At 46.6% G+C, this 13,017-nt stretch overlaps 1 protein-coding gene across 1 annotated transcript; it reads right to left on the bottom strand.

Annotated features, from left to right (window-relative positions):
* Positions 1-564: 564 nt before the first annotated feature.
* On the bottom strand, positions 565-1,696 carry LOC116989540 (proteinase-activated receptor 3-like). The gene has a single exon (XM_033047019.1). The coding sequence runs from the start codon at positions 1,660-1,662 to the stop codon at positions 637-639; it is 1,026 nt and encodes a 341-aa protein (XP_032902910.1). The 5' UTR covers positions 1,663-1,696; the 3' UTR covers positions 565-636.
* Positions 1,697-13,017: the final 11,321 nt, after the last annotated feature.

Below are 13,017 nucleotides of genomic sequence, written 5' to 3' on the forward strand. Positions count from 1 at the left end.
ACAGCATCTTCCTTACAGCCAACAGGCTATTAAACACTACAATCTCCAAATAAGCTCCAAACTACATAGACTTGGTGTTGTCCTTTTGCGGTGTGTGTGTGTGCGAGATGGTATGTGTGAGATGGTGTGCGAGATACTCAACTCTTTTTTTTTCACTTAATATTTTGTTTACAGAGTTCCACTGTGTTTACATATTCTGTCGTGCTGCTGCCAGTGAGAATTTTATTGTTCCGTTTGGGACATACGACAATAAAACACTCATGACATGACTCTTGAGTTGACTCCCTTGAAGAAGGTGGCGATGACGTTAGTATACAGGCATTATTAAAAACGAGATGTGTGCAGATAAAAAGGCAGGTGCAGCTAAAGTTCACAAACCTATTGTCGCTGAGCTTGTTCCTCATTTCCAACAAAAGGGGAAAAACAGGCAAGATCTATAACCAGCATTGACTTTAATGTTGCAAAACTTGACGTTAGTTGTCCACTTCCCCGTGTACATTCAGCTGGCTTTGCTCCATGCCTTGCAATGGTGTAGACACAAAATGCTGAAGTAACTCAGCGGGACAGGCAGCATCTCTGGAGAGAAGGACTGGGTGATGTTTCGGGTCGAGACCCATCTTCAGATACTGGTGCTTCTTATACTGGTGTGTTCTCTCCGCGGGCTGACGCCATATCGGGCCAAGAGCGTTTCCGAGCAGATTTTCTCGATCCTTTATCTTTTGGGTTTTCTTTGCAAATGACAAGGGAACACCCCAGTTTGCTCCAAAACTCCTGGGAGAAGTAGTAAAAGATAAAGGGGTCGATGCAGTTATTGAGGGTGCTGAGCTCCAGGAAGATCATGTAATATAAATAGAGGCCGCTGCAATGTACAAGGTGGTACCGGGAGTGGTGAATGAGCAGGATTATCTTACTGGGGGTGAAACACACCACGTACACTATCAACGCTAAAACTATGGCGCTCACAGCTTTCACGTACTTGCGATCATTCACCATCAGGGTTTTGATTATGGACACGTAACAAAACACAGTGACTAGACAAGGAACAAGGAATTCGACGACAATCAGACACACAAAGTAGTAGAAGAAATAGCCAGAGTCCACGGTGGCTGGCAAGACATCGTGGCAGGTCGTGATGTTTAGGTCCCGGATTGGATATGCCTGCCTCTGGAGGAGAAACGGTATCACAGAGAGGCAGACAAGAACCCAAAGCATGGAGCAGGCTCCCACCGCGATGCCGTTGGCGCGGAAGCGTTTGGCGTGAAGCGGATGGACCAGGGCAAAGTAGCGGTCGATGCTGATGAAGGAGAGGAGGAGGATGGAGCAGTACATGTTGCCGTAGAAGAAGGCGGTCGTCGTCCGACACAGAGCTTCGCCGAAGACCCAGTTGTTGCCCTGGAAGTGATAGTGGATTTTAAAGGGCAGCGCCAGGATCAGGAGGAGGTCGGCCGTTGCCAGGTTCATCAGGAAGATGGTGGAGGGCATCCTCTGGATCTTGGTGGCCAGAACCCAAAGGCCCAGCACATTCGCCGGGAGGCCAATGATCAGGATGATGCTTGAAATGACCGGGATCACCACCGTGGTAATGGGACTGGTCAGGTAATATCTTGCTGATGCATTCTGCGTACAGTGAATAGCTTCAGAACTGTTAATTGAATCTACCATTGGTTTAACACCATCTTCATGTTCAGGTCTTGAAGGCTCTGCAATTAAGAAAAAGATTTGGAGTTTCAAATTTAGGATGGTCTTCCTGTTCGTCCAAATTCAATCTTGCAATTTGATGTTTAGTTTTAGAGATACGGCATGGAAACAGGCCCTTCGGCCCACCGAGTCCATGCCCACCATCGATCACACTAGTGGTATGTAATCTCACACTCATCCACTCCCTACACACTAGATGTCATTTACAGAGGCTAATTAACCTACAAACCCACATTTCTTTGGGATGTGGAAGGAAACCGCAGCACCGGGAGGAAACCCACGTGGTCACAGGGAGAACGTGCAAACTCCACACAGACAGCAACTGAGTTCACGATCAAACCCAGATCTCTGGCATTGTGAGGAGCAACAGGTCAAGTCCAAATTGGTCACCAATCACCAGTCGATATCTGAATATTGGCTTTCGTTAAATATGCAACTATCTCCAAGAATATTTGTTTAAGACTGGGGAACCTGCAAAATATTCAGAATATTAAGACATAAGAAGCAAGAGCAGGACTCGGTCATATAGGGCGGCACAATAGAATCAGCTGCAATAGAGAAGGCTGCTGCCTCACAGCGCCAGAGACCCAGGTGCGATCCTGACCTCGGGCGCTGTCTGTGTGGAGTTTGCGTGTTCCTCCGGGTGCTCCGATTCCGTCCCACATCCCAAAGATGTGGCGGTAGGCAGGTTAATTGCCCCCAGGGTGTAGAGAGAGGCTGAGAGAGTGGGATAACATAGAACTAATATGAGCGGGTGATCGATGGTCGGCATGGACACAGTAGGCTGAAGGGCCTGTTTCCAGGCTGTACCTTACAATCCTTCAATCTTGCCTCACTGTTGAATAAAAAATGGCGACTGAACTGATCTGAATTTTATTTGACCTATTTTTCCCTACCTGTTCTGCACGACTGTCTTACAGGCCCAAACACAGGCCTCTTTAGCCCGGAATGTAATCTATGTCCTCTACAGCCGTCATTTCAAAAGATTCATGCCCATCTGAGAAGATAAAGGGCTCCCCATCTCTGTCTAGAGTAGACCCCTCATTCCGAGTTCAGAAGCTCACACAAAAGGGAATGTGCTTTTACTAACTATCCTGTTGAGTGCTTATGGGCACATTCATATCTACTAATCAATCTGTTACACACATTAATCAATCAGTCTCAATGACCAGTAACTCATAAGTTCATGTTCATAAGTGATAGGAGCAGAATTCGGCCATTCGGCCCATCATGTCTACTCTGCCATTCAATAATGGCCGATTTATCTCTCCCTCACAACCCCATTCTCCTGCCTTCTCCCCCAAAACCCCTTCTTCTTTTTGAGTCCATCTTGTTACAAATTTTGTCCTCGCTGTCATCGTCCGTCCTGAAAAGGACGCAAGCTTCCGGCGACAATCAGCGTAAAGCCATCACTTGTCGCAGTAGATGGTGGTAGCAGAATTAGCTCGGGATACTTGCAGTTCCCAGCCCCGCGACGTGGACGCTTCTGCTATGGGCCCTCCCCCCCGCCCCCCAAACTCCTGACACCCATACCAATCAAGAATCTATCTATCTCCGTCTTAAAAATATCCATTGACTTGGCCTCCACAGCCTTCTGTGGCATTTAATTCCACAGATTCACCGCCCTGTGATGGCCATAGACTAACACGATCAATAAACTAAACACAGGTACCAATCAGATATAACTATCTGCGTATAGATCAATAAAATCAAACTGAACCCTGATTCACTTCCCAAGATTGAAACATTTTCATTCTGACCCTCATTTAATCAGGCAACTGAACCATCCCATCACCAACTAGACCCCGGTCATGTCCTACTTACTATCTACCTCATTGGAGACCCTCAGACTATCTTTAATTGGACTTGGAGTTATACAACATGGAAACAGGCTCTTTGGCCCAACTTTCCCACACCGGCCAACATGCCCCATCTACACTAGTCCCAACTTTCCCACACTGGCCAACATGCCCCATCTACACTAGGCCCAACTTTCCCACACCGGCCAACATGCCCCATCTACACTAGTCCCAACTTTCCCACACCGGCCAACATGCCTCATCTACACTAGGCCCACCTTGCCCACACCGGCCAACATGCCCCATCTACACTAGTCCCTCCTGCCTGTCGTCTGTCTGTCTATTTTTAAAACTCTGTGTGTGTGTGTGTATGCCATTTTTTTGCCAGTTGATTCGTTACTCCGCCAAAACCACAAGCAAAGACGCCGAGATTTTTACCATTTCGCTAGCCATTTCACTTTTACATTCGCTCATCCACTCCTCATCAAATTTCATTATTTTTCTGTACCATTTTTAATAAAATCCTCCTCCCCCCACTCACTCATTTTTCGCCTCCTGCTGGCCAGCGACTATTACTCAGCGTCTTGACGGCGTACGCCTAGCGCGTGGCGTTGCGCCGTGACGTCAGGCCGCCCCCCCCTTGCAACCGCGTGTTGCGGCAACAGACCCAACGGGTCTGCACTTGGTCTAGTATCCCTCTAAACCTCTCCTATCCAAGTACTTGTTCAAATGTTTTTTTTTTACTTTACTGGAGTTTATCTTGCACTAAACGTTATACCCTTTATCCTGTCTCTGTAGACGGCTTGATTGTAATCATGTGTAGTCTCTCCGCTGACTGGATATCAGACAACAGAAAAGCTTTGCACTGTACCCCGGTAGACGTGGCAATAAACTAACTAAACTATTTTACTCACTGCCACCATTGCTCAGTCTATTATGTGTCCTGCCCAATCTCATTGTCCATTCATTCTGAAAATCCAAACATGTCTTGGACAGAGTGGATGTGGAGAGGATGTTTCCACCAGTGGGAGTGGCTAGGACTAGAGGTCACAGCCTCAGAATTAAAAGATGTTCCTTTTGGAAGTAGATGAGAAGGAATTTGTTTAGCCAGAGGGTGGTGAATTTGTGGGATTCTTTGGCACAGAAGGTAGAGGAGGCCTTCAATGGATATTTTAAAGGCAGAGATAGATAGATTCTTGATTAGTACAGGTGTCAATGGCTACGGAGAGAAGGCAGGGGAATTGGCGTTTAAGGGAGATATAGATCAGCCAGGATTGAATGGCGGGGTAGACTAGATAGCCCAAATGGCCTAATTCTGCTCCCATCATTTATGACCTTAGGTCACATCCACTGTGGCACAGACCGAATGGTGGTGCAGCTGGTAGAGCTGCTGCCTCACAGCCCCAGAGACCCAGGTTCGATCCTGACCTCGGGTGCTGTCTGTGCGAAGTTTGCACGTTCTCCCTGTGACAGCTTGGGGTTTTGTCCGGGTTTTGTTTACACGCTGTATCTCAAATCTAAACACTGCATTGACTGCTCAACATCAAATGCTGCTGATATAATCTGCCGTCTGAGATTCTCTACACAACCTTGTATATCAGGTGCCCTGCGTCACATTTCCAATTCAGTGTTCGGTTGTCTTCCTGTCACCGATATCAGACAAACTTGTTTATTGGATAAACAAAGAACTGCAGATGCTGGTTTATACCAAAGATAAACACAAAGTGCTGGAGTAACTCTGTGCGTCAGGCAGCATCTCTGGAGAGTCTGAGGAAGGGTCCAGACCCGAAAAACTTCACCACCCTTTCTCTCCAGAGATGCTGCTTGATCTGCTGCGTTACTGCCCATCTTGTTTACTGGACCAGTTCCACTTCTCTTGATGAAGGCGGGTGACATTTTTGCAGCTATACAACATTTTAAAGACCACCTCGCGTTACTTCATAGTTAGAGATACCAATCTAATACCGCCAACATCTTACTGTTTGATCTAAGAACGGATATTATCGGGAAGAGCAATTCAGACATTGAACATAATCCACTTTTCAAACTTAAAGTGTCAATTTTAGCTGCTTAAGCACAAGCTTGTGTAGGGGTGGGGGGGGGGGGGGGGGAAATAGTGAATCTATAAGGTGTATCTTATAGAGTCATACAGCGTGGAAACAGGCCCTTCGGCCCATCTTGCCCACGCCAGCCAACATGCCCTAGCTATACTGGTCCCACCTGCCTGCGTTTGACCCGTATCCCTCTAAACCTGTCCTATCCATGTACCCGTCCAAATGTTTATTAAACGTTGGGATAGTCCCTGTCTCATCTACCTCCTCTGGCAGCTCGTTCCATGCACCCACCACCCTTTGTGTGAAAAGGTTACCCCTCAGATTCCAATTAAATCTCTTCCCCTTCACCATAAACCTACAGTATTCCCTCTTACCTTGGAAGCAACGGAGTTCAGTGATTGAAATCAAAGCAGCAAGGACAAAAGTCAAACGGAAAAGCGACCTAACAGCCATTGTTTTTTCCCCAGCAAATGTTTTCCACATCAGCTCTCCTCTTTGTTTAATTGTGTGGCTGGAAAACTTGAGCGGCCAAATATAAATATCGCCACACACTGAGTTTGGTCATTCAAGGAACACCAATCAATTCATTCAAACGATGCTGAATAACATTACAATTAGAAATCCCAGGAGACACCTTCACAAGTTCATACATTATAGGAGCAGACTTGGGCTACTCCGCCATTCAATCATGGCTGATCTACCTCTCCCTCTCAACCCCATTCTCCCGCCTTCACCCCATAAACCCTGACACCTTCATTTACTGGAGAAACTCAGCGGGTGCAACAGCATCTATGGACCGATGATCCATCACTCCATAGATGCTGCTGCACCCGCTGAGTTTCTCCAGCATTTTTGTGTACCTTCGATTTTCCAGCATCTGCAGTTCCTTCTTGAACACCTTCATTTACTGACTGACCCGAGTGTGGGAATCGAGAACCAGAGATCATTGGTTTAAGTTGAGGGGAACTAGGGCTAGTATTAAGCTTTAATAGGAACCTGAAGGGTAACTTTTTCCACACAAAGGTTGGTGGGTGCATGGAACGAGCTGCCGGAGGAGATAGTCGAGGCAGGGACTATCGCAAAGTTTAAGAAACAATTAGACACGTACATGGATACAGGGACGACAGATGGCACAATGGGCTAAGTGTTCAGCTGGCAACCGGAAGGTAGCCGGTTCGAATCCCGCTTGGAGTGCATACTGTCGTTGTGTCCTTGGGCAAGACACTTCACCCACCTTTGCCTGTGTGTGAATGTGTGTGAATGTGTGTGAGTGATTGGTGGTGGTCGGAGGGGCCGTAGGTGCAGATTGGCAGCCACGGCTACAGAAGTAGCTTACCACCACCGAGTGTGACTGAGGAGTGAATGAATAATACGATGTAAAGCACCTTGAGTATTAGAAAGGCGCTATATAAATCCCATCCATTATTATTATTATTATTATGGATAGGAATGGATCAATTTTACAGGCAATTTAACATATAATGAATGTTTGACAGCATTGGGCCTATATTCACTGGAGATGAGAAGAATGGGGGGGTGGGAGGGGGGGGGGGGGGGGGGGGGGGGGGACATTGAAACGTACAGAATAGTGAAAGGCTTGGATATGAAGAGGATGTTTCCACTAGTGGGAGAGTCTAGGATTAGAGGTCATAGCTGGGTGTCAGAGACTATGGGAAGGAGATAGGGGAATAAGGTTAGGGGGGAGAGATAGATCAGCCAAGATTGAATGGCAGAGTAGACTTGATGGGCCGAATGGCCTAATTCTGTTGCCGTCTCTTATGATCTTATGAGGCAAAGGGCAGTGGAAGTCTTTGGGAAAGACTAGCAGTCGGTCTGGGTGCCTCCTCCTTATCATTAGAGGTCCCCTGGCACCTATAGGAATATCTAGAGGGGAGCACAGTGGCGCGATGATAGAGTTGCTGCCTTACAGCGCCAGAAACCCGGGTTGAGTCCCGACTGGGGCTGCTGTCAGCACGGAACTTTCACGTTCTCCCTGTGAGTTTTCTCCAGGTGCTCCGGTTTCCTCCCGCACTTTAAGACGTGCGGGTTTGCAGGTTAATTGGCTTCTGTAAATTGTAAATTGTCCCAAGCATGCGGGATAATGCTGTGTATAGGGTGATCACTGGTCGGCACGGACTCGGTGGGCCGAAGGGCCTGTTTCCACACTGTATCTAAAGTAAAAATCTGTGTTTGGGAACCGTGAGACGGGTATATTTTCTTACCCTTGAATGGCCTGATGTTGGGAATAATGGATCATCACCAGCATCTGGGGGTCACAGCAGAAGTTTCCACGTCAGAAGTTACCTGTTCACCAGGTAAGCCAATGCCTCAGTGCCCATTAATTGAAGAATCACGGCAGATAGACATGGGAAGAAGAAGACTATATCACAGAACTGCTCCAAATAATGGACAAGAGATTCCTGGAGGAATCCGAATTGAAACTATAAGAACATAAGATCAAGAGGCAGGGGAGCAGAATTAGGCCATTCAGCCCATCAAGTCCACTCTGCCATTCGATCATGGATGATCTATTTTTTTCCCCTCTCAACCCCATTCTCCTGCCTTCTTCCTGTTGCCTTTGTCACCCATGCTAATCAAGAACTTATCAGGCAAGAAGTACAGAGATACCTCCAGATTCAAGGACAGTTTCTTCCCAGCTATTGTCAGGCTACTGAATGGTCCTCTCATCAGCTGCCCTGACCTTTCATCGACCTAATTGTGGACTCAGCCACTCTAACCCATGAACTATTTTGAAGCAATCTTTATTGAGTTTCAATGTTGCACCTTTCACTAGATCTTGGCTCCTTCACCTGCGGGCTGCTTGATTTTGTTGCATGCTAGCTACTCAGTGGGCAGAAAGACTGTACATGATTACAATCACAGCAAACCACAGATTGGATACAGATACAGGATAAAGAAAATAACCTTTAGTGCAAGATAAAGCCAAATTTGAAAAAATAGTCCAAGGGTCACCAATGAGGAAGGTAGTAGGTCAGGTTGGTGATAGGATGGTTCAGTTGCCTAATCACAGCTGGGAAGAAACACATTTCTGGAGTGTTAGAGAGGCTAAGGAGTGAATTATCAAAGACGAATTTTTTTTTATTTCTCTGGGTGGAAAATGTCAAATACTGGAAGGAATATCTTTAAGGGGAAAGTGTAAAGGAGATTCAGGAGGCGTTTTTTTTAGTTTTTTTTTAAAGTGTCCAAAACAAGCTGATGAGGAGGGGGGGGGGGGGGTGACAATAGACAATAGGTGCAGGAGTAGGCCATTTGGCCCTTTGAGCCAGCACCGCCATTCAAAGTGATCATGGCTGATCATCCCCAATCAGTCAGTGCCTTTCTTCACTCAGTCCCTCCCTCACCGAGTACTGGGAGCAGTAGTGTTTGTGCAGTCTCCCAGTGCCCCGATTATAAAGCCATCTTTCATGCATTTCCACAGCAACCGTCCCTTGTCTGACAAGCGGCTTATCGCGGTCGTTGCAGGCTTCCTGCTACCGCTGCCTGCTGTCCTTCATCCTGTAATGCAGCCTCTCACTTGCTGCGAGCTTCGGGCGTGGACCTGCACACACACTCGCGGATCAAATCCCATTCCCCTCCATCAGTCATCTTGTTCAACCGACAAACATTTCCAGCTCCTTAACCCTGGTACACAAAAATGCTGGAGAAACTCAGCGGGTGCAGCAGCATCTATGGAGCGAAGGAAATAGGCAACGTTTCGTCCCGAAACGTTGCCTATTTCCTTCGCTCCATAGATGCTGCTGCACCCGCTGAGTTTCTCCAGCATTTTTGTGTGCCTTCGATTTTCCAGCATCTGCAGTTTTCCTTCTTCAATCCTTAATCCTGGTTCCGGCGGCTGCTCAGTAGATGTTTCGGAAATCAGGATATCCAGTTTGATGTTCCAAGTCCAACTTTTTGAGCACAAACACTGCGTGACTAATGCTGTCATGTTGGAGATTAGACCATGACAATTCCATCCCACTCCAAATCCCCCATTCAGTCATCAGTAACCAAGGAAAAACGTTGTTTTTCCTGTCTGTTGACTTTTATTGTGAATTTTCCAGAGATCACAACCCCATCATTAGTCAATGTTTAGTTTAGAGATACAGCGCGGAAACAGGCCCTTCGACCCACCGAGCCCTCGTCGACCAGCGATCGCCCCACACACTTAACGCTACCCCACCCACCCGCTCGGGACAGTTTTACAATTTATACCGAAGCCAATGTAGGAAGGAACTGCAGATGCTGGTTTAAACCGAAGATAGACACAAAAAGCTGGAGTAACTAACTCAGCGGGTCAGGCAGCGTCTATTCCTTTTCTCCAGAGATGCTTTAGCTTACGAATCAATGCGTCTTTGGAGTGTGGGAGGAAACCGGAGCACCCAGAGAAAACCGAACGAACGCGCAAACTCCGTACAGACAGCACCCGGTGGTCAGGATCGAACCCGGGTCTCTGGCGCTGTAAGGCAGAAACTCTACCGTGCCACCCAAATGCTCGGAAATGTGAGGGAATTAGACATTTATACAGTTATATCAACACCCAGTGGAAGCCCAAATCTAATTCATCATCCTACAGGTGGGACTAGTATAGATGGGACATGTTGGTCAGCATGGGCAAGTTGGGCTGAAGGGCCTGTTTCCAAACTGTATCCACATGGTATGACTATGACTACGATAGATTCCAGAAACTAAACTTCTTTACACAGAGGGCTGAGAAAAAAAACTGACTAAGATCTGTAATGTAGGTCAAAATGCCACATACATTGGCTACTACAGATTTGGCTGCAAATTGAAACGAGTCCCCAATTACGATTCAGTATTTGTTTCGATGGAGCGAAATCTTAATCACTTGCAGCTCCTGTGTGGGATTCCACGGGTAGAATATTATTGGGAGTACCTTTCTGAAGCGCCGGCTCTTTGCAAAATTCAGCTCCTGGCAATCCATCAGTGTAGGAAGGAACTGCAGACGCTGGTTTACACTGACGATAGACACAACGTGCTGAGCTACTCCAGCCTTTAATGTCTGTCTATCTTCGGTGTTGACTGCAAATTAGTGTAATTGACTGCAGATGTTCGTTCCTAAGAGGGGTCATTTGGCAAGAAAGAATTTACAATGGTGTGGATTTTGGGAAGGGTTTGGTGGCACAAAGCTATTAAACCTGTGAGCCATCAATTGCTCAATTTGACCAGTCTAATCACTTTCAAATTGAATTTGAACACATTTTATTTACCAAGTATGTATACATACAAGGAAGGTACACAAAATTGCTGGGGAAACTCAGCGGGTGCAGCAGCATCTATGGAGCGAAGGAAATAGGAGGAGAACTTCTTCAAAGTAGGCATACCTTGAGGAGATATCGCAGTGGAGTAGACAAAGTGTTCAAAAGGGAACTGCAGATACTGGAATATCGAAGGTACAAGGAGTTTGTCCGCAAGTAACAACACGGTATACAGAGCAGACAATTACAAATAAACCATTATAATTTAAACCCTCTTGTAATTGTTATATTATTATATTTATGGTCTGAGCGCAGGTATATGGGACTAGGGGAGATTATGTGTTCGGCACGGACTAGAAGGGTCGAGATGGCCTGTTTCTGTGCTGTAATTGTTATATTATATTATATTAAACATGTGAAGAATGAAATAAAATCCCAGAGCAAAAGGAATCTGAAGAACATGGATAAAAAAATAACTCACATTCAAGGCTATTTGATGATAACATTGGAACTGTAAAAAAAATGAAAATCCTGTTCCTTTGCAATTAAGCACTTCGTTACACAATCTAACTGAGACAGAGAACTGATTTATTAGCTTCAGCTGTGTGTTTGAGGAAGGGTATCTCTGTGTATACTTTCATTTATGCGAATCTCTGGAATTCATTTGCAGAGTTAAGGAGCAACTAATTAATTTTTTCACACAGAGTGGAGATTTTTTTCAGTGACTTTAATGAGCTAGCAGGCTTGTTAGTGATTTGAGAATTGATTGATTCACCGATTGAAAGGAAAAGCATGGAAACAGGCCCTTCGACCCATCGAGTCAACACTGACTATTGACCATTGACACAAAATGCTGGAGTAACTCAGCGGGCCAGGCCTGGCCCGCTGAGTTACTCCAGCATTTTGTGCCTATCTTTGGTGTAATCCTGACCACCGATCGCCCGTTCACACTAGCTCTGTGTTATCCCGCTTCTGCACCCACTCCCTACACACTCAGGGCAACATTACAGAAGACAATTAGCCTACAAACCTGCACGTATTTGGGATGTGGAAGGAAACCGGAGCACCTGGAGGAAACCCACGCGGTCACAGGGAGAACGTGCAAACTCCACACAGAACTTGCGCCCGAGGTCAGGAATCGAACCCAGATCTGTGGCGCTGTGAGACAGCAGTTCTACCAGCTGCGCCATTGTAAGTGGATGTTACTGAACCTCCGAGAACCTTTCCTGAATCGAATACTGCCTCGGCGTATGTGGAAGGTGCTCTCTATGAGGAGGCTGGTTGGGGGACTCCCAGTGTGAGTGTGGCTTCACACAACCTCACCCAAGTCCTCTCAGCTGCTCCACCTGGTGGCCACAGTGTTGTTGTACACAATAGTTTCAATCGCCACGCTGAACACCTGTGCTCAGTCCGCCTTGGCAACCGTGATCTCCCGGTTTTCCAAACATTTCAACTCCCTTTCCCATTCCCAAACTGACCTTTCTGTCCCGGGACTCCCCCACTGTCAGTGAGGCAAATTGGAGGAACAACATCTGATATTTCGCTTGGGCAGCTTACAACACAGAGGTATAAACCTTGATTTCTCTAATTTCAAGTAACCTTTGTTATTCCCTCTCTCTCCACCACCCCACCCCTACCCCCCACACACCCTAGTCGTCCTGCATGTATCCATACATCCCTTCGTTGTCATCTCTTCCACAGCCAACAATGAACCATTGTGGGCTCCACCTTTCTTTGGTCGTTGGGCCGGCTCTGGTTTGTTTTGAACCTTTTCGTGCCACTAGTTTCCCTCCCCCCTGACTATCGGCCTGAAGAAGTTGTTCCGACCAATTTTTCCCAGTATGATGCTGCCTGAACCGCCGAGTTACTTCAGCATTTCCCTGTCTGTTTTCCGTGCTGTTGTACACCTTGCCCCCAAAAAAAAGCACAAAGTGCTGGAGTAACTCAGCGGGCCAGACAGCATCTCTGGAGAATATGTGTAGGTGATGTTTACAGGTCAGGACCCCTTCTTTCTTGCTCCGTGCTGGCAAGCAATGGCCGAGTTTCTCCAATGGTCAAATTTTGCAGGCCATAATACACCTCCCCGATATAGGCAAGTCTGGCTGCTCAATATTATTGTCTGCAATATTCCTTTCAGTGATGTGTTTTACACTGAGAAATCAAGGCAGCTTTACACGCAAGGTGCAGGGTATATCAGGGTGGCTTCCTCTGCAAGAAAGTTTCCTTCGCTGATCGTTAGAGATGTATATT

This window comes from Amblyraja radiata, chromosome 29 (assembly GCF_010909765.2).
Source record: "Amblyraja radiata isolate CabotCenter1 chromosome 29, sAmbRad1.1.pri, whole genome shotgun sequence".
Classification (NCBI taxonomy): Eukaryota; Metazoa; Chordata; class Chondrichthyes; order Rajiformes; family Rajidae; genus Amblyraja; species Amblyraja radiata.

Excerpts from the sequence above, each read along its gene's own strand:
- LOC116989540 (XM_033047019.1), bottom strand. The coding sequence starts at position 1,662 with ATGGTAGATTCAATTAACAGTTCTGAAGCTATTCACTGTACGCAGAAT.